Genomic DNA, 21,560 nt, shown 5'->3' on the forward strand with positions numbered 1-21,560 from the left:
TTTCATTATTAGAAGAGCTTAATTATTGATTGCTTTTTGTTTTCAATATTGTGAATGTAAATAAGATGTAAACTTGGAATTGATGTTTATTGTCGTGAATGCGAAATGCAAAGTTTCAATTTAAAAAAAAATACAACAAAAAGATGGACATGAAACTTTTTTTGCATGAATTCACGAGTTCATAACGATAACTTTTATTTCTATTTCCCCCTTATAATATACATTAAAAAAATACATTACAAAACAACTGGGCAAGGCTGAAGGGCCCAGTAGAAGTAATACTGTTTTCTTAACAAAATAAAAAAAATACAACAACAAAAAGAAACACTAAAATATTAACTAAACATGTATAATACCAAACAACAAACATACAATCAACAACAGATTTAAAGCTGATTTTTGTTGACTGCTGTGTTTTGACTGGTCAGGGTGGAGGAGGTGTCAAAGTACTTGAGACGAAGACAAATGCTGCTCGCGACGTCTGCTTATGTCTTTAAGCGCATGTGTTGTGAGTCCATCACAGGCTAATTAGCATAACAGCGCTCCTCTGTGCACCTCCTCCTCCTTCTCAGCGGGACACTTCCAAATAACGCGATGTGATTAAAGTGTCATTTCAACTCTGAGTGTGTCTATACAGGTTGCAAACATTCACAGTATTTGCACACAAATGAAACTTTTGTGCGATTAAAACATTTCATATTGTCCAAAATAACATGTTTCTTATGCTGCATTCGAGGACTGTCGGAAGTCGGATAGCTCCGAATTGTTTTTTGCCAGTTGTGAACTGAAACCGTTTGAGGCGAAAGCAAACAACCAAAATGGCGGATATACTGTCACGAACGTTGTATTACGTGTACAACATTAGCTCAAATAGTAGTTGGAAAAGCTCAAACAAACACTTTGACAGACTGTCATTCGCTGTAAAAATAAAATTTACTGCCAGTGCCGCCCACCGCTGTGACTGGCAGACCAGCACATGCGCATGTGCTACAAAATGAATTGCGCAAGCGACCCAGGAGAAACCATAAATAAATAAATGCAAAATAGCCATGCTGGCTTTGCCCTCATGCCGGACTCACAGGCGCAGTTTTTGTTAGGGTATGGAGGGTAGAGGACCCAGGTGCAGGGAAACAGGGCGAGGAGGCAGAGGGTGCAATCACAAAGGGATTTAATTAAACAAAACAAGGATCTAGCTGAGAAAAACAAAAACATCCCAAAAATGGTGGGAACTTCAGGGCAAAAAAACGGGCAGCATGACGTGAGGGAAACACAACCATGAATTGACGCGGACAGCGGGGAGACAAGAAACTTAAATACACATACACTAATTAACAATTAGACAGCTGGGTAAGACACAAGTGGCAGTGGATGCTGATTGGTTGACATGTGAGGAAGTGCAAGCAAACACAGGTGAACATGACAATGCTTGACAAGAGGCACACAAGGACAACAAAACAAAACGCAGATCATGGCTGAAACAAAGAAACATGAGGATAAACTCAAACAAAACCCACTCAAAACTAGAACCCTGACAAAAGCAAAAACAAAAAAGACAAAACCCAACCCAAACCATGACAGTTTTATTGAGAATCCAGGACTCCGCCTCTCAAAGAAATTGAGAGCCTCCACGAGGACCTCTGGAAGACCTTCATGGTCTTACAAGGCTGCCCCACATTTCCCGGTGTAACTTTTTTTTCCGTACAAAAAAAAAAAGGATGCCAGGAATTCCTTCAACGTATCATCCCAGGGGTCCTTAATGAACCACAGAGAACACGTTACACCTGGAGGTGTCCGGACCCTGGTGACGAGCTCATCCCTCCGACCCGAGCGGTGGCCTGGGCCAAGTCGGATCAAAGCATTCCGAGCGAGGGAACTGCAGCGCGGGGTGGCCGCTCGTAACCCCCCGTCGTAAATTAAGAGACCAAGTGGAGAGTCAAGCTGCACCTGCAGGTCTTCATCCCCCCTCGTCACCCCCCAAAAAACACACTCAACCCTCCCTTTCTCCACACATGGAGGACGAGTTAGGACCCCAGAGAACACCAGGATGTAATCATCAGTGTCATCGTAGATTGAGGCTTATTACGCAGTTGTTACATTGTTATTACACTTTAAAAAAAAATGAATTCAGGTTTATTATAAATATTTGCTAATATGTACTGTATATACTAGGGATGTAACGATATCGGCAATATTGTGATATCGCAATATTAAAACTGCCACAATATATTGTCGTCGTTATGTCATTCACTCATTCACTGCCATTGACGTCAATAGATGTCAAATATTCATTTTTTTTATTGCAGTGAATGAGATAAAAGCAGCACCTCTGTAAAAAAAAAAAAAAAAAAAGTCCGGTTGGAAGAGAATCTTACCCAAAACTGGTGTTGCATAGATTACTTGCTGACATTGCCAAGGCGAACTCTTGTTTACACACCTGCGTTGATAAACATGGATTGCTGTTCCTGTAAGAATCTAAATATTGTCCGGCTCGAATTCTGTTTGGAGATTTGTTGTAACATTCAAGGCTGTCGTGATAAAGGTTGTATTGTGGCTGCTGTCGATATTCAGGATGGGGTTGGCAGAGTTTGGTTCCTGCTAGGGCGAGCTGGCCTTGGTAAGCGCTCGGGAGTCGACGTTGTTATGGAGGCAATGGGCAAGAATGCAAGCCCATCCACTCTTCTGGAAGCCACAACAACGTGTGAAAGCTGGTCCAAGGTAGTGTTCACTTGATCCGCCATTTTGAAATTGAGTCTCAGTTTTAGTCCAGTTTCAATCGCGCTTTTTTTAATCATAGTGAGTCCACATCATCCCAGTTTTATTTAGTCCATTTTTAGTCGACTATAAATCGAGCATTTTAGTCTTTTAGTCCAAGAAAATATCTTTATTAGTCTAGTTTTAGTCAACATGGCAATCATTTAAATCATTTAACTTTTTTTTTTTTTTTTGTCAACAGATTACGTTGAATATTTCGGTTCTAAAACTATTTCCACATATTTCTTGTATCTTTTGGATGAAAAACAAATTCACACACAATTACAGTGGCTACTATGGCTCCATGCTATGAGCTAGCAAATTAGCGTTAGTTAGCGGTCGGATTAACATAATCGTTGGAGCGTTATAGCCATTGGATTAATGTTACCTTCTAACTATAATTTTTTTTTTTTTAAGGGATACTTGACTCATTGAACCATTTTCAGCAGTGAAAAGTTCATATTTTGTCCAGAATGAATTTGATAAATTCCTTATTTTTCATGTACAATTAACACCTTTAAAAAGTATTTTTCTACTTGCTGACGAGGGATGATGACATCACCTGTGCTGAGGAAGTAAGTAACGACCAATCATGGCTCAGTTTACTGACCAAACAGGAAAATATTGAGTCAGAAAAAAATAAATAAATTGAGTCAATAATGGGCAAATCTTGTTACAGTTATTATATAATTATTGTCTAAAAATATATACGACACAAAAAATATAGATACATTCATGGAAATACATGAAACAAAAAAAACAATAAGTGACAACCTATAAATGTTATTTTAAAACATGAAATGCGTCTTTGTTTAAACAAAATTAAAATATAAAAAACAACAACTTTATTTACAAAATATGTTTACTTGAAACACTATAACAGAAATCCAACAAAACCATCTTTTTTCGGTTCACCTTAAAAACTATTTTATTCCAGTGAAACTGTGATTCGAGGTTCACAAAGCAGATTTGACGCCTCCGAAAGCTAAGAGACTCCCTATTGGTCAGTTTCTTTTTTTTCTATTTGGTCCAAGAGGCAGCCAATCAGATAAGAGGGGGCGTGGTTAACAAGAAGAATTGCGGTGAGCTGGCGCTGCACGAGGAAACTTGGCTCAGTAGGCACACACACACACAAACAGACACAGACAGAAAAAAAACAGACAGATAGACAGACAGCCAGACAGCCAATTAACAGCTAATTAAGTGATCGCTGCTTTCCAGCAGGCTGGAAAACACTTGGAGTGGAGGGAACGTCCACTCGTGGAGGTAAACATTTATTTGCATTCTTGACGTCACTTTTGCCACTAAAAATAATCAGTGCATGTATTAATATTGTCTTATTTGAATTTTTTAATTATTAATTTAAGACAGAGTTTAAGTATATCTTGGATGTTCAGTTTTGGTGTAGGCCATAATCATGAATATTTCCTGGACTGCAAGAGCTAAAACTTGTTTGTTATTTATCCATATAGTCTGGATTAGAATTCTGCACTTTTGAGTATAGTTAAAAAAAACTATGCTTGTTTTTACTATAATATTGATTAAAAAGTTGCATTTTAAACAAACGTATGAATAATTCACAGACCTGGTTTAAAATTCTGCACCGTTTGACATCACTTTAAAAAAAAAAAAGTTGTTTATTCGTTAAGTCTTCATCATAATTCATGACTTGACTTTTTTTTTTTTTACGAAATGAAGACAAATATGAATATGAATATATACATTTACTGAATATCTATTACTCACACACGTGCATATTTTGTATCTTAACATGGCAAAATAATAATAATGCTGTCTATCTATCTATCTAAACATATAGGCCAATCGAAGTTCAAATATAGGCTTTATTCTGAATTGTATTGTATTTTCCTCTCAATTCTGGGACAAAAAAAGTTCACCAAAACGTAAATTTAAAAAAACGTTATATTTTTTCAGTACTGAATTATCCAGACTATATAATGCTTTAATAAAAAACAAAAAAGTGCAGAATTTTAATCCAGACGGAATAAATGAATAAATAGTGTCCTTTTTGATAAACTTCAGATGGAAAAAATCTGGACATAGTTCCAAGTTAGAGTTTTATATGTTAGTTAATCTCATATCCACGCCATTAACGATCAAGTCAATCTTACTAAAAAGTCCCTTTGATTTGACCCAGGGCGCTTGCAAACATGACCGAAGGTTGCGAGTTCGAGATCGACGTGGAGAGCGTCGAGGCGGAAGCGGACGAGGCGAGCGAGCGACCGGAGGAGGACAACGTCGTGCCGCACCCGCACCCGCACCCGCACCCGCACCAGCACCAGCACGGGGACGCCCCGCCGGCGGCCGCCAAGCCGGGCCCCGGAGGCCTGAGCCCCGGCGAGGTCATGCAGCGCAAGTTGAGCCGCACGCCCAAGTGCGCGCGCTGCCGCAACCACGGCGTGGTGTCGTGCCTCAAGGGCCACAAACGCTTCTGCCGCTGGAGGGACTGCCAGTGCGCCAACTGCCTGCTGGTGGTGGAGAGGCAGCGGGTCATGGCCGCGCAGGTGGCGCTACGGAGGCAGCAGGCCACAGAGGTGAGCGACGGAATTCAGTCGCGTTCGCGCGAAGAAAACCGGAAGTGATGTAGGGGCGCTGCTATAATATCAAATTTTCTGGAGTATAGTCGAAAGTTTGGAGACACGTCTCTGTTCAGTAGCATTAGAAAGTGTTTCAAGACTTCTGTCTGTGTCTGTCTGTCTGTCTGATGTTTTGAAAAATTCTACATTTGCACCACGATTCCATATTTCATGCACTCTTCAATTTTAAGTAGAAATAAAAAGTGAACTATAAGCAATCATCTCATTTTAGTGCAATTGCAACTAAGAGTTTATGTTAAACATTTATGTCATTATAACACATTTTTAAAATATATGGTACTGTCTCAGAAAATTAAAATATTGTGATAAAGTCCATTATTTTCTGTAATGCAATTAAATAAACAAAAATGTCATACATTCTGGATTCATTACAAATTAGCTGAAATATTGCAAGCCTTTTATTATTTTAATATTGCTGATTATGGCTTACAGCTTAATTAAACTCAAGTATAAATATTAGAATATTTCCTCAGACCAAGTAAAAAAAAAAAAGCTATAATCAGCAATATCAAACAATAAAAGGCTTGCAATATTTCAGCTGATTTGTAATGAATCAAGAATGTATGGCATTTTTGCTTATTTAATTGCATTACAGAAAATAATGAACTTTTATCACAATATTCGAATTTTCTGAGATAGTCCTGTAAAATATACACATTTGCACCAAGATGCAATTCATTTAGTATTTTATGTATAAAAAAGAAATCTATCAATTTATTTGCTGTATTTTCAAGAGTTTACTTATTTTCAAACTCATAGACTGCAACAATGTCAATATAATCTATTCTGTTCTTCTATTTTGCCGATATTTCCTGCATAAAATTTTGGGCTCATAGTGTTTTGTCATCAAAAAATAAAGATATTCTTCTTATTATTATTCACAATTTTAGGATGTTATTGTAAATCTAATCTGCTATTGGATTCACTTAGCAATGAAATTGTGGTTGTTTGAGGTTGCATGATTGAATGTGATTTAATAAGATAGAATTTAAAAAGGCACTTTGAGAAAAACAATAGCAACATGTTGTGACAACTCTCTTTTTCAACGTGGCCATTCTATTTCAAACAGGGTTGTGACACGTGTGACATGGTGCCAGTATTTCAGACATGATACATGTTTAAACCGACATGTTTTTTTTTTTTTTTTTTTTTTTAATTCTGAGTTAACAATGAAGCATGTCTGCCATGTAGGCACATTTGCGAGACGAACAGATATCTAATGGCAGCTGTGACTTGATCTGAGACGAATGTATTTTATTTACGGATTAATTCATTGTTTTTTCTTTGTTTTTTTTGGTCTATCAGGACAAAAAAGGCCTGTCTGGGAAACAAATTCCAGCCGAGAGGAGGCCCATCTATCAGAGACATGTTCGTCCATCAACTCTGCTGGCCAAAAGCATCCTCGAAGGTAAAAAAAAAACAAAAAAAAAAAAACAAAAAAAAAAAAAAACTAGACTAGACAAGACTAAAACCCTCTTTAATAAACATTAACTGGAACTAAATCAGTCAATCAACTTATGAAGATGAGATGAAAATGTCCTTCACTTCATAAAAACTGGACTAAAATCTATCAACATTTTAGTTCATGAACAAAAACGAGTCGAAAAATCTAGTCTCTGCTAATCTGTCACTGTGTGACACTGTCATGTGACGCAGCACAAAAACATGCGACAGACATGAGGTGAATTCACAGTTAAAGGTAAAAAACAACAACAAGTAAATTCTAGTTATAAATGAACATTAATCCAATGGCTATAACGTTTCAACAATAATGTTAATACAACTGCTAACTAATGCTGGCTAACTTGCTAGCTCGTAGCATGGAGCCATAGTAGCCCCTATAATTGCTGTTTACAGTTGTTTTTCATCAAAAAGATGAGAGAAAAATGCATGTGAAATAGTTCTGAAAGATTCAATATAATCTTTTGACAAAAAAAAACAACAAACAAAAACATACAGGGGTAAAATGGTTGTCCTGACTAAAATTAGACTAAAAGTTTGACAGTTTTTGTTGACGAAAACTACACGAATACAATTACATTGTATTGGACTAAAATAAAGACTATAATGACAGTTTTATAGTCGGCTAAAAACGGACTAAATGTGATAAAAAACTAACAAGCGTGACTGAAATTGGACTAAAACTGAGACTAAATTTAAAAATGGCAGATGAAATTAACACTAAATCCGACCGCTAACTAATACTGGCTAATTTAATAGCTCATGTAGAATGGAGCCATAGTAGCCACTTGTTGATATACAGTAATTGTGTGTGAATTTGTTTTTCATCAAAAAGATGAGAGAAAATTTCATGTGAAATAGTTTTAGATCTGAAATGTTCAACATTCAACATCTGGCAACAAAAAATATACTGGGGTAAAATGGTTGTCCTGACTAAAACTAGACACGTTGACAGTTTTTTTTGACTAAAACTAGATGACTAGGACTAAATAAAGACTAAAAGGCTCGATTTATAGTCGATTAAAAATGGACTAAATAAAAACGAGATGATATTGACTATGATTAATTCAAAACGTCAAAAATCCATTTTAACTGGGGTGAAGGAGATAAAAACTAACAAACGTGATTTAAACTGGACTAAAAGTAAGACTAAGACTAAATTTACATTTGAAATTTGTTTTTCATCAAAAAGATGACAGAAAATTTCATGTGAAATAGTTTTAGATCTGAAATGTTCAACATTATCTGCCAACAAAAAATACATAGGGGTAAAATGGTTGTCCTGACTAAAACTAGAGAAAACGTTGACAGTTTTTGTTGACTAAAACTAGATGAATAAAATGATGACTTCTTGGACTGAATAAAGACTAAAAGGCTAGATTTATGGTTGACTAAAAATGGACTAAATAAAAACGGGATGAGATTGACTATGAGTAACTCATTCATTGCCATTGACGGCTATAGACGTCAAAAATCCATTTAACTGGGCAGAGAGTGAATGAGATAAAAACTAACAAACGTGATTGAAACTGGACTAAAACTATAAGACTAAATTGAAAAATGACTGATAAAATTAACAATGTAGTAAAGTTGCTCATTTGTCCCCCCCCGAATGGTCAGGTTTCCGACCGGTGCCGTCGGATCCCTTCCTGGTCGCCAACCCGTCGCTGCCTCCGCCCCTGAGCGACCGCATGCGCAAGAGGCGAGCGTTTGCAGACAAGGAGCTGGAGAGCATCATGCTGGAGCGCGAGTACAAAGAGCGCGAGCTCCTGGACAACAGCCCGGCCTCGCCGCTGCTGTTCGCCGGCAACCACGCCGTCGACTACAACGCCTACAAGTCAGCGTACTCGCCCGAGGCGCCGCCCAAGGACCTGTGCCCGGGCCCCGCCTGTTTGGACGCGGCCGTGCCGTACCCCACGGCCGCCGCCGGCAACGCCGAGCTGGTCTCGTCCGGCGTGGGCCTGGCCGCCGCGTACCGGCACTACCCGCGGGGGGGCTTCGTGGTGTGGCCCCGCGGCGACGCCCTGCTCTACCGCCAGTGCCTCTTCAACGCGGCGGCGGCGCACAACATGAAGCCCGGTGGCGCCGCGTGGGAGTCCAAGATGGCGTCCGCCGAGAGTCACCCGCCGGAGCAGGATCCGGCGGCAAAATCGACCACCAGAGAGAACTCTGCTTTCTACCCGGCAAAGAGAAGCTTCGGACAAGTCAAGGATGCCGCCGAGTTGTCGCTCAAAGTCAACTCCACCTTCCACTCGCTCATCCAACACTCGCTGGGCGACAAGGGCGGCGGCGGCGGGGCGATGGCCGACCTGCGGGGGGCGCCGTACTGCAAGGAGCTCCTGCAGGAGGCGGCGCGCAAGCTCAGGGAAAGCGCCGGGAAGGAGGCGCAGGCGGGGAAGATGGCCGACAGGTGCGCCAAAGACTTTTTGTCCAAGCCGGGTGGGACCAAGATGGCCGCCGGCGAGTCTCTTTCGTTCTCCGTGGAGGCCATTTTGAAAAGACCCGCCATGAGTCGAGCGTTTCATTGAAGTCATTGGTCGAGACATTGCTTCGATATACTTCCTTGACACAAATTACTACTTTCCTTACTACTTGCCTGGGCTTTGGCGCCATCTTGTGGTAATTTTATTTGAGAACTGCGAATACGTGGGGTTTTACTGTCTGTCAATATGGTGTTTGGGTCCAAAAAGAACACTTTGCTCTTGTAAAATCTTTGTACAGTGTATATTGTTTCTGTTTGTGCATGTGGAATGAGTCCGTTGTCAAAAGTATTTAAACAAGTTCCTCATGTCAATAAACGAGAAGATTTTGCCTAAAATGTCTCGCAGTTCATGCCCATGTCTGACATTTTGATTGGAAGCAGACATTTTTTTTGTCATTGTGTCCATTTCTGCATTTAAATAAGAAATATTTGAAAATTCAACCCCTGAAGCAAGTTTTACATAGCAACATGGAAATTGGTAGATCATATCATATATATCATATATGTATATATATCATGGGTTGACGGCACAAAAAAAGTCTCAAGAAGCCACAATCAGACAGACACAGAAAGTCTACCATTTTGGTTTGGAGCCATTTTAGGGTCGTTTTGGCCATTTCTAGTTTTCCTTCAAAAATTCACTTCTGCTAGATTACGAGGAATTTTGATTATTTTCGTTGCCTTGTCAAAGTGGGTGAGCATGGTGAAAAAAAAAAGAACTAAATATTTTTTTTTTTTTTAAATTGTCTACGTGAGAGATATTTTAGAGTACACCATGGTGTCTGCCGATTAATTTATTTTATTTAATTGGCTAATAGCTTTTAAAATTAGCAAAAATAGGGAGTTTTTGCACATTCATTTAATAAATTAAAACATAAAACAAAGATGACATTCAGCCCCCCCCCCCATACAAAATAATCTTGAAAAAAATGGCAAATGTTTCACTTTGTTGTAAAGTTAAAAAAAACAACTAAAGCACAAAGTATTGTAAAGTGGTCAAATGTTCTGCCTGTTATTCATATATTTATTGCAATTAATTGAATAAAATGAAGCTTTTTTTTTTCTTTTTTTTTTAATTATACAACTGTTTATTTGGTTATCAAAATTTTATTCCTCCAAATATCGGTAACTCGGCCCCAATTCAAACCTGATGAAAACTGTGTTGCAGGATAGCTAAATGCTAAAAACAACCCCATGTTAGTCATTACAGTATATGAAAATCAATTCAATACATTTGAAAGAAATCTAGCCCTATCTCTCAGATGTCTGACAATCACTAAATTAAGTCTTGTTCAGGTGATCTATGTGTAAAGTAACATCACCAACTAGTGGCCTGGCATATATATATATATATATATATATATATATATATATATATATTATATCATATATTTTGCGGCCTGCCCTTTGTGAATGGAGGACATTTAAACCTTTGTACGTGAAGCTTTTCAAAGACAAGATCATTCCCGTTTTAGCACGCGTGTTATTGTGTAAACAAACTGTGGCGTGTGTATGTGTGTCACACAAGGCCACAACGTTTTTGTGCGCTAAACGGCCACTAACGATAACGATAACGATCTGCTGAGGTCCTTAGCGCCGCGTCGTCACAGGGTGTGAGATTGAGCGTGTCAGCAAGGGTGCGAGCCGGATTGCTGACTTAACAGCACGCGTGCGCGCGCGCACACGCAAAACACCTTCACCTTATCTGCAGTTGCCGTTCACACAGTAGCATTTTGTTTGTATGCACACAGGTGTCGTTTGCCATTTCCAGACTTCACTGACTTTTCCTTCATGCTGGGATGACGGCAGGGCAGACAAACACACACACACGAGGAAAAAGTGGCCTGGGAATTTAGTCTTTGGCGTCTCTTGTTTCCAAGAGGAAACAAGGCAAAAGGTCACAAATGTGCTTGCCGTTGATACACCGTCACTGCTGCTGTTGCGGCTGATTTCGTCGCGTTAAAAATGTCACCCAACTGAAGCCACTGCTACAACCTGAACACATGCTAATGCGCCATCGCGAATAATACGTTACATCACAGAACATGCATTGATACGACCACGACAACGATTTAAATACTATGGCTCTTTGTGCACTGCAAAAAAAGGACAGTAGAAAATGTAAAAATAAAATAAAATAGTAAAATAAGGAAAATTATTATTTCAAATAAGCAAAATTGTCTGCCAACAGAACAAGAAAAATGTACTTAAATGTACCAGTAAAATTTAGAAAAATAATACTATTCCCATATCAACCATAAAAGAAAAACAAGTTAATTGACTTTTTCCAAGCTGTAATAAATAGAACTATTTTCTTAAAATACATATGTATTTTCTTACTCTTGGATAACTTTGCCTGAGTGTCAAGAAGGGAAGTAACAAGTCATATTTTTATTGTCTTTGGTATGACCCAGGTCGGGATTGAACCCACAACCTCCAAGTCTGAGGGCAGGCACTCTACCACTAGACCAGTGAACTTGGATAGTGGAAAACTGGAAAGATAAAAAATGACCTTAGTAAATACAACGAAACGCACTCGGATTGTTTTCATACTTGTATTTTTTCCATTAATCTTATTTCGAGATTATGCTATGCAAAATCTTAAAATAAGAAAATTAATCTTATGAAACCCCAATTCAGGGCCTTTGATGTTGGTTAGTTGTCATCTTAAAATGTGGAAACTGCTTGTTTTAAGCCTCACAGTCTTTGCTGATGTTCGTCGGTGTCTCTACCTTCTGCGATCTTTTTTATGATGTTTAGCTTCGTTTCCATGGTAATTGCTTTTCTTTTGACTGGATACATAAACGTTTTGGTCCTATAGTTTAGATATACTCTATCACCATAATAGCATATCTGCTTTTGATTGCCTACGTTAGCATTATACTTAAGCTAGCGGAATAAGGCCGAGCTAAATAGCGGACGAGGGGAAAACAATGCGGACTATATGGGGGACGAGGAGTCAAAATGGCGGACAGGGCGTAGCCCTGAGGTCGAGTGCGCCTTAACTCGAGGACTCCCTCTATACATAAACGTTTTGGTCCTATAGTTTAGGCTTATGCTATCACCATAATAGCACATCTGCTTTTACTGGCCTACGTTAGCATTATACTTAAACTAGCAGAATAAGGCTAAGCTATGCGGTTGTGGTAAATAACGTGTAATTTTACTGACAGTAGTGACAACTACTGCCACCATCTTAAGTTTGCATCTCAACTTTTCGTTTGCAAGTCAAAAAAGTAAACAAAAAAAAAAGAAAAAAGAAAATCACAAATCGACGGCACATGTCTTGAAAAACTGGTGGCGGTGATACTGGTGGTCATTAATGAGCACGGCGAGAACTTCATGCCTGCTGGTCGTGAATGCAAAATACATCATGCTCCATTAGCTTCACCAGTCATAATAGTGTAGTGAGTGTGGGGCATCGTGGCGAGGATTGTAGCGTAACGCCGCGAGTTGCTGGCGTGACCACCGCCACCACCACCACGGCGGCAGGATGGATGTCTGCTGCTCGGACACCTGGAGGAACCTATTTTGGGAAATTGTGATTTGATTAAACAGCAAACGTTTCGCTAGTCACGAGCTATTTTGTTGTTGTTGGACTTTTACGTTTTGACTTTTAGTTGCTCTTTGTACTCAATCTCAACTGAACCGTTTCCTTAAAACCGAGGGATATTTTTGGTGTACTGATTACAAGCAAGAAGATGAAAACTTGAAATCAGAGGTCGATTGTTCATCTTAACTGGCTGTTTTTAGTATCAGCAGGCACGTGGTGCTCTACGTGGCCTATTTGCTGTAGATGACAAAAGAGGCCTTTGCTGACATTCATCAAAATTCTAAAATTTGAAAAATACTACCTCAGTCATCATTTCCATATAAAATTGTTTTTGGTATTTGATTTCATATGATGATTGTGCCCTTTGTTGATCAGCAGTGCACGCACGCAGTGTGAAGAGGGGTATGTAGACTTTTTATATCCATTGAGTCCCACAACATCTTTTGTTAATAGGTTTATTGACTGTGTCGAGTGTGGTAGCATAAAATAATACTCTCGATTAAGGTCTTTCAAAGCATTTTTAAAACATTAAAAATTTTTAAATTGCGCTCTTGCGCTGTCCTTTCTTTTTAGTAATTATAGTAAGATACACTTTATTTCTTTATTTTGCTTTTAAATGTCTTCAACTGTTGTTGAGTTATTTTAAGTTTTGACTCATTCTTTTCCTTAACTTTAAAACAGACAAACAACAGCAGGAATGTAGGTACACTCAAATGGTATCTTTTCTTCCTCTTTGTAGTAATTCTAGTAAAGCTAAGCTAAACTAAGTTAAGCTAAGATAAAATAAGCCAAACTAAACTAAACTAAACTAAACTAAACTAAGCTAAGCTAAGCTAAGCTAAACTAAGCTAAACTAAGCTAAGATAAATAGGTTTATTTAGGCTAGCATGGCTCCAGTTCATCAAGGTGCTACCACTGATAACCAGAATTTTTTTGCTAGGATTAGCATGACAAGCTAATTGTTAAGCTAGTAGCTAGAGTAGTATGAAACATTTTGATTTAAACATTTGAAAATCTTCAAATCAAGTTCATCATGTTACCATGAGCATCATTTGCTTGTAAATGCTTTTTAATGTTGAACTTTTGATCTGTTTTTCTTTGTTATTCTACGCTTGTGCACCTGCTCCCCCAAAAATGTCTGTGCACGTGTCTGAGTATTGTTGATACTAGCGTCCATTTTACTTGGAATCAAGGAAACGTGATCTATTATGACAATGGGCAAAAATACATTGTATTTAAAACAATGTTGAGAACTCAACCAACTCTTCATTCTGTGTGTTTCTTGTGTGATTTTATTTAGTGGCAAAGGTCCCGCTCACCTGCCATTTTATAGCAAATTTGCTAGTCTAAACCTTCATGTAAATGCTATGGAAAAAAGGCTTTGTGTCACATTGTGGCCCCCAAAGAAAATAGCCTTAGCGACGTATTGTCACACTCTATGTTATTCTTGTCCGGTTTGTTGACTTTTGCTCATGATTCATGAGTCCAATTTTTTTTTAGGTGCCGCCACGACGTGACAGGTCGCAGCTGCCGCTGCCCGACCGCACCGACCGCCGCGGCGTGTGCTGTAATTTTACTAACGCACTGATAAATGACCGCCGCACCTGGCCGACGCTAACTAGAGTAAACAGCGAATCTGACGAAGTTAAAACTTGAGGGGCCCACGTTTGCATAGGCCTGGACGAGTCTATGTAAATGACAACAAACATACCAGCTAAATTTAGCTTATTATTTTTTTGCTATCTCAGGACTAGGCTGGAAAATTGACCGATGCTTGAGTTACTGTAAGTTAATATTGGACTGATCTCATATTTTGGCATCTCACCTTTCAATGTTTTGTGGCGAGTGAGTGAAATTAAAGTCAAATTTCTTTCAATTGAGTGTTGCCCATCTGTTTAGTCAAGTCAAGTCAAGTCATCTTTATTTATATATTTATAGCGCTTTCAAACATCCTTAGCTGTTACAAAGCGCTTTAGAGAAACACAACCAAACAAACCATGGTTTGAATTTGGTAGCAATCGGAAAAAATCTCGAGGAGGTTTCACTTTTGAAATGGCGAAAATGACTAAAATGGTAATCTCACATAAAAAAAATTGTGTGGGTCTGCATATGATACTACGGAAGCGTATTGCATTCACTTTGGAAAAAAAAAACCCATCCTGTTTTATGACTATTTATTTTTTGGGGGGGGGGGGGGGGCTTTTTTTTTTTTTTTTTTTTTGAGTATTTTTTTCTGTTTTTTTGTATATTTTTTTCTGTTTTACTGAATATTTTTTTCTGTCATAAAAAATACATTAAAAAAAACAGGGGAAAAAATTATTCAGAAAAAAAGGGGAAAAAATAGTCAGAAAAACAGAAAACAAAACATTCCAAAAAACAGCACCAACATCTGTTTTTCTGAGTAATATTTTTAAATTTTTTTAAATTTTAATTTAATTTGTTTTTACCTCTGAGCTCCAAGTGACCTGTCATATATACAGGTCAGTGGTCTGCAACAAGACACTTGGAGTTCAGAGGTAAGAATAAATTACCCTGAAAAACTGAAGTTGGTGCGCTTTTTTTGGATTTTTTTTTTCTTCTGTTTTTTGGAAAAAAAAATTCTGATTTTTTTCAATATTTTTTTCCCTGTTTTTTTGTTTTTAATATACTTTTTTTATGACAGAAAAAATATTCAGTAAAACAGAAAAACAATTTCAGAAAAATAAAATCCAAATTACTCAAAAAACAAAACAAAACAACAAAGCTCCCCAAAAAAATCAATCAGGAAAAACAGATTTTTTTTTCAATGCAATACGCTTCCGTATGATACAGATGCATATCAACTTTCAATTGCTCAGTGAAGCTGTCTCCAAGGCTGAAATTTTGAGACATTTGGTTTAGCGCTAGCTAGCTAGCTAGCTATAAACAAACAAACAAACAAACAAACATATATAATATAATATAATATAATATAATATAATATAATATAATATAATATAATATAATATAATATAATATAATATAATATAATATAATATAATATAATATAATATAATATTATATATCATGGTTCATTTTCATTTTTAAAAGGCCACTGAAAATGGCCTACTTCAAACCAAAATGGCACATTGTGCCTTTTCAGGCATGGCATCTTGAGACATTTTTGTGGCTCTACTCATGATAGTCATGTTTACAAATTCCATGTTGCTCAGTGAAAGTGACTTTAGGGACATCATTTTCAAAGACTACCGTTTTGCTTTTCAAATGTAGCATAGAATGACTTTCAAATGGCGACTTTAAACCAAATTGGTAGGTTTCTTGTGCCTTATTCGGGCAGGACTTCTTGAGACTTTTTTTGTGGCTCTACTCATGTTGCTAAGTGAAACTGTCTTCAAGTTCAGGCACAGAATTCTCAGAGATGAAAGTTTTGTGTTGAAAAATGTGGGCATGGACACGATGACTCTAAAATGGGGGCTTCAAACCAAACAAAATGGCAGACTTCCTGTTCTCTTTTTTGGGCATGGCCATCTGAAAGCAAAACTATTTGAAAACGTGACGATCGTGTCGCTTTTTTTCCTTTTTTTTTTGCTGGCGAGCCCTGCGGGTTTTAACCTTGGCGCTGCCTGAAAAACAACCTGTTGCCACTGTGCAACTTTGCGTCTGTTTTGGCAACAACGTCTGTGCTAATGTGTGTGTTGTTACATCAACACACTGTTTTAACTCAGTTGGCCCTTGGCCTGTTTTGAAGTGCGCGCACACACATCAACTATCTCAATTTTAATTCCAAAAAACGATGAGCCAGACACAAATCAATGCTAATCCAAGAATAGTTTTACTTTGAATCCGGCGGCACATAAAATTCAACTGGGGATCAGGAAGTACTGTAGAGAACACCCATTGAAAATGATGGAGAGCGACTATGCAAAAGCATTGGGTGAGCCTGGACGTAGCTGACAGGCTCTTAGAATAGTAAAATGTCAGATACGATCCTTACACTCTGAAGAAAAGAGATTTTTCCGAACTCGTATCCGATTTTCCTGTTGTGGAGGCAATCGACATCACGAACTACCTCGTCCTCCAGACATCGTACTATACCGCTAGCCAAATGAAGGCGGATAAAAGCCTGGAGGCTTACAAATATTTTGTGTGCGATTGGGTCAGTGAACTCGGATCAAAAGAAGCACTAAATGGCTGCTGTCTTGTTTTTGTTCGGGTGAGTAAATGTCTCTTTTCAACTCAAATGTACACAAAGGTACCACTGGCATCAGGCGACAAGCTAACTGGCTAACTGTTACTTTACCTGCTATTTTCTTCATGTTGCTAGGTTAACCATTCTCAGAGGTCTAACGTATGTTGCGGCCTTCCTGGAAGAAGGACCTCAATTTAAGAACCACTCATTGTGATAGCTAACGTTGCTAAAAACAAAGACACGAGCACCTAGCATGGACACACAAGCTGTACAAACTCCACATCTTATCATGGTTAGCTATGTTTCTGGTAATATCACACCGGCCTGTTGAGAGTTTTATTCAGCTATGTAAGTAGTTCTATTACTGTATCCTTACATTTCACGAAGTGATCACTACATATACGAGCATTGTCCAATTTTGCTCCTCTGGATATCAGACAAAGGTTTTTAATCCAGGTCTGCCGTCTTCTTTCGGAAATTTTTTATTTATTTATTTTTTTTAAATCAACTTTATTGATTACTGCTTTCGAGACGCGAAAGTAGCTTTTATTTTTTTCTCGATTAGACCGGTTGGTACAGCCATAAACAGCACAAAACTTTGTCATTTTCTCAGCTCTTTCCTATGCGGAAATTACTTCCTGTCCCCCATCTGGGGTTGGGCGCTTGTCGTGATGTCACACGAAACCCACCTATTCTTACCAAATGTTTATGCTAATTAGAAGTAAAATGGCGGCCATGTTTTCTTGTCTGTTCGAGTATGATTTCTTGAAATTTTTTCGAGTGTCATGATAGACATGTATACCAAATTTTATGTTGCCAAATGAAACACTAGGTCAAGTCAATGTGGAATTATTACTTTTTATTCGATATAATTTAAACAGGGACACAAATGATCAGGGGTGGAAGTTGTTCTACAAGTGCCCACTGTGCTGAATTTAGAGGTAATGAGAGGAACCGCTTCCCATTCGGCTGTGTTCACTCCCACAACGGCACAAGAATATCTTTCTAATTCCACCTGTCTACGAAAACAACCGGAAGAAAGAATAATTTAGTTGCGGGTGTCACAACCAAAGAATCCTGCTACTGAGGACAGGTGTCGATGTCAGCAAAGCATGCGAGTCAGCACCCCCCTCCCCCACCCCCCCCCCCCACCCCCCACCGCACCCAACATCCACATCATCTGTCTGAGGACGAGGGGGTGCATTTAGGGGTCAAACATATTTGACTCCACCTGTAGAATAACCCCACCATAAAAACATGAAAGTGTTTTTATAGGCGGGGAAGCTGCATGACACAGGAGGGTATCACCTCTGAAGTCGTGGACTCTTTCAATACATCATCATCATCATCATCACCACCATCGGGATTGCACAAGGCTCACGTGCACACAGTGGAACTGTGCAAAGTGTACAAATCACACTCGCGCAAAGGAACCTTGGTGGAGGTTGCAGGTTCGACTTCACTTGAAATGAAATACGGTACTGTCAAAGGTTCTTACAATTTAAAATAGCTCAAATATAAATACATTGTTTTAAAAATGATGGGCCGACTTTCAGTTATTTAATTGAGGCACTAAAGTAGGAGATTTGACTGGTAATATATTAAGTTTACATATATAAAAAATACTGCATATTTATTATTTATTTTCTATCTATCTATCTATCTATCTATCTATCTATATCTATATATATATATATATATATATATATATATATATATATATATATATATATATATATATATATATATATGTTTATAATATCGGATTTATTTTAAATCTCTTAGAAGCTTTATTCCAAAAAATGCAAGCCAACTTTGACAAAATTTGACTGGAATATTATGACAAATAAAAAGTCATTTCAATTCTGTACTTTGAAATATATTACTTATTAAAACATCAACATAATTAGAAACAAAATTCTGTGGCAAAGTATGACATTTGACTATATTGTATAACAAATGAATAAATAAATACTTATTTAATAATTTATTTAAAATGTAATACAAGTATTAATGAAAAATGCTATATTCATTCAAAATCTAAAATATAGGCAATTTTTTCAATGATTTTTTTAATATATGACAAATAATTGATTTTTATAATGTATTCATATTTATTCAAAATGTTTTGAAGTATTAAATTAAAAATAATTAAGGGTTTCATTTCATTTTTATTGGGGTGGCGAAATATATTTGTCTGATATATATGACAAATAAATGTCTAAAAATATTCTAGCCATTTTAATGGTTAGTTAAAATTTTAAATAAAATAATTTGTAAAAATTAGAGGCTAAGCTTTCATTTTGACATTTGACTGTTGAAAAATAAAAAAATAAAATCAATAATATCAGTATAATTGATCATTTGTTCTAAATATAAAAAAATAAATATATTCTTTTAAATAATAAAAAAGTGACCTTCTATATGCTAAATATAAATACAATTTGGCTATTTTCAAATATTTTTAAATTAGATTAATTAAAAAAAAAATACAGACAACCTTAAAAAAAAAAAAATTGGCTTGGAAAAAAAAAATATGCGTGCAAAACATTCACAGAGATCCTCAAACCGAGAAACTACAGTCAAACGCTAATCCCTAACACAGTGTCACTTTTATGATTTGCACCAAGCTCTAACATTCGTGTGTTGCCGTGGCAACAGGGGTGCATGATGGGAAAGCCAGACAAACATGTGTGCTCTTTAAACCTGTCGGGGGAAAAAAAAAAAAAAAAAAAAAAAAAAATTTCGACGAGCCGGGGGAGCTTCTCCCGGGCGGCGGCGTTGACACGTGTAAGTGGACCTCGGCACATTTGAACTTTTTAAAAAAACTTAAAAAAAAGAAGATTTAGCGAGGAAAGTATCGAGCAGGGAACCGCGGTCCGTCGCGAACCGGAATAAAAATAACAAAATTCAAAGGAAATCGTAAAAGTCTCCATTTAAGAAAAGTGCACATTCTTTTAGCGTTAGTGCTCTTAATGGCCCTAATTCGAGCCATTTTTTTAACATCCCATCAGGATATGTTGTGGTATGAGTTGGAGCGAGCCAAGAAAAATGTCATAAATGACGATGATGTGGCCAGACGCTTCCGACCAAGTGATGAGGAAAGCAAAGCGTGCTCAGCGCTAAGCGAGCGCAAGTGTTTCCATATCGCTTAAATCTTATTTCTCCTGTTCTTTTTATTGGTGGTTATCGTAAATTCACGTTAAACATATTGCCCCATATGTCCTTGCGCGGATTCTGAAGATTATTTCTCGTGATTCTGTTTATTTCAACTATGTAAGGTAGTGGATTATCATGAATAACTAGCAAGATGAGTGAGCACATTAATCATATAACATATAAATGGGACAGTGGATGTGCCCATGTGTGCCATAGACCCCCCCAACGCTGTGGCTTATTTGTAGTCATTCTGTTTATTTCTAATGTGCAACATGGCAGATATCATAAAGGACTGGCGAGACGAGTGATTGCATTATTCAAATCATGTGTACATTGCTCAAGAATTTATGACTGAGCATGCTATAGACTTTTCCTGTTTGGATTATTTTCAGTCTCGCTGTTTATTTCTATTGTGCAAGGTGGTGGCTATCAACTTAATCTCTTGACTGTGGATTATTGCTAGTTATTTCTGTTTAATTCTATTGCTCAAAGTGATAGTTGTTTTTTAAAAAATATGTGAGCAATCACATTAACCCAGTGCCAGTTGTAGACTTTTTTTTTTTTTTTTTTTAACTCTGTAGATTATTTCTAGTCGTACTTTTTTTTTTCTATTGTGCAAGGTGGCAGTTAGCAAACTTAACTGCAGAAAGAAACCACCAAAATAATCAAATGGCATGCACAAAGGAGAATACTGACCAAATGGCACATTTGGCACACAAGGGAGCAGAGTGGTCTTAAGCGAGCCACTTTGAGGAGCATCACCTCCTGTAAAAAAATAAAAATAAAAAAAATAAATAAAATAAAATAAAAAAAAGTGAACAAGGTCCTTAGACCTGATAGCCTCGTGTCCGGGTGGTCTTTTGGGGTGGGGGGGCGAGGACCTTGTAAAGGACCTTGCGAGTTTCTGACGAGGGCCCGGCCAACGCAACCTTTGCTGCTTGATGACACGTCCAGCTGGAGATCCATGGCCACCATCTTGTGCTCACAGAGAGTTGCGCTCATTAACGTTTGGGTTTGATAGTGCCGCAACGCAGGTGCCAAAGCTTGTCATTTAACAAGCTTGTGTGTGCTACGGAGTTAGCGCAGGTTAGTGTTGGCTAACTTGAGTGTCCAAACAAGTTAAAAAAAAATATATATATGTATAGTATAATTGTCAATTAATGACACTCTGTGTACCTGGCAAGCTAGCCAGCAAGCTAGCAAAGAAGCTATCGCTACATTTAGCTACACAGCTTGTCATTTAATAAGTTTGTGTCTGCTACGGAGTTAGCGCAGGTTAGTGTTGGCTAACTTGAGTGTCCAAACAAGTTAAAAATATATATATATATATATGTATAGTATAATTGTCAATTAATGACACTCTGTGTA

The 21,560-nt window shown here is 37.7% G+C and overlaps 1 protein-coding gene across 1 annotated transcript; it reads left to right on the forward strand.

Moving 5' to 3' along the window:
* Positions 1-2,601: 2,601 nt before the first annotated feature.
* dmrt2a (doublesex and mab-3 related transcription factor 2a) lies at positions 2,602-9,648 on the forward strand. The gene is made up of 5 exons (XM_077522983.1): positions 2,602-2,715; positions 3,976-4,017; positions 4,910-5,306; positions 6,675-6,777; positions 8,451-9,648. Exons 1-5 carry the CDS (start codon positions 2,660-2,662, stop codon positions 9,356-9,358), a joined length of 1,506 nt encoding a protein of 501 aa, XP_077379109.1. The 5' UTR covers positions 2,602-2,659; the 3' UTR covers positions 9,359-9,648.
* The last annotated feature ends 11,912 nt before the right edge of the window (positions 9,649-21,560 follow it).

This window comes from Festucalex cinctus, chromosome 5, assembly GCF_051991245.1.
Source record: "Festucalex cinctus isolate MCC-2025b chromosome 5, RoL_Fcin_1.0, whole genome shotgun sequence".
Classification (NCBI taxonomy): Eukaryota; Metazoa; Chordata; class Actinopteri; order Syngnathiformes; family Syngnathidae; genus Festucalex; species Festucalex cinctus.

What these genes read in the sequence shown, in the direction of transcription:
- dmrt2a (XM_077522983.1), top strand. Translation starts at nt 2,660, where the DNA reads ATGCAAGCCCATCCACTCTTCTGGAAGCCACAACAACGTGTGAAAGCT. An exon ending in CGTGTGAAAGCTGGTCCAAG is followed by an intron (nt 2,716 to 3,975) that starts GTAGTGTTCACT and finishes GCTTTCCAGCAG; the next exon opens with GCTGGAAAACACTTGGAGTG. An exon ending in GGAGGCAGCAGGCCACAGAG is followed by an intron (nt 5,307 to 6,674) that starts GTGAGCGACGGA and finishes TTGGTCTATCAG; the next exon opens with GACAAAAAAGGCCTGTCTGG.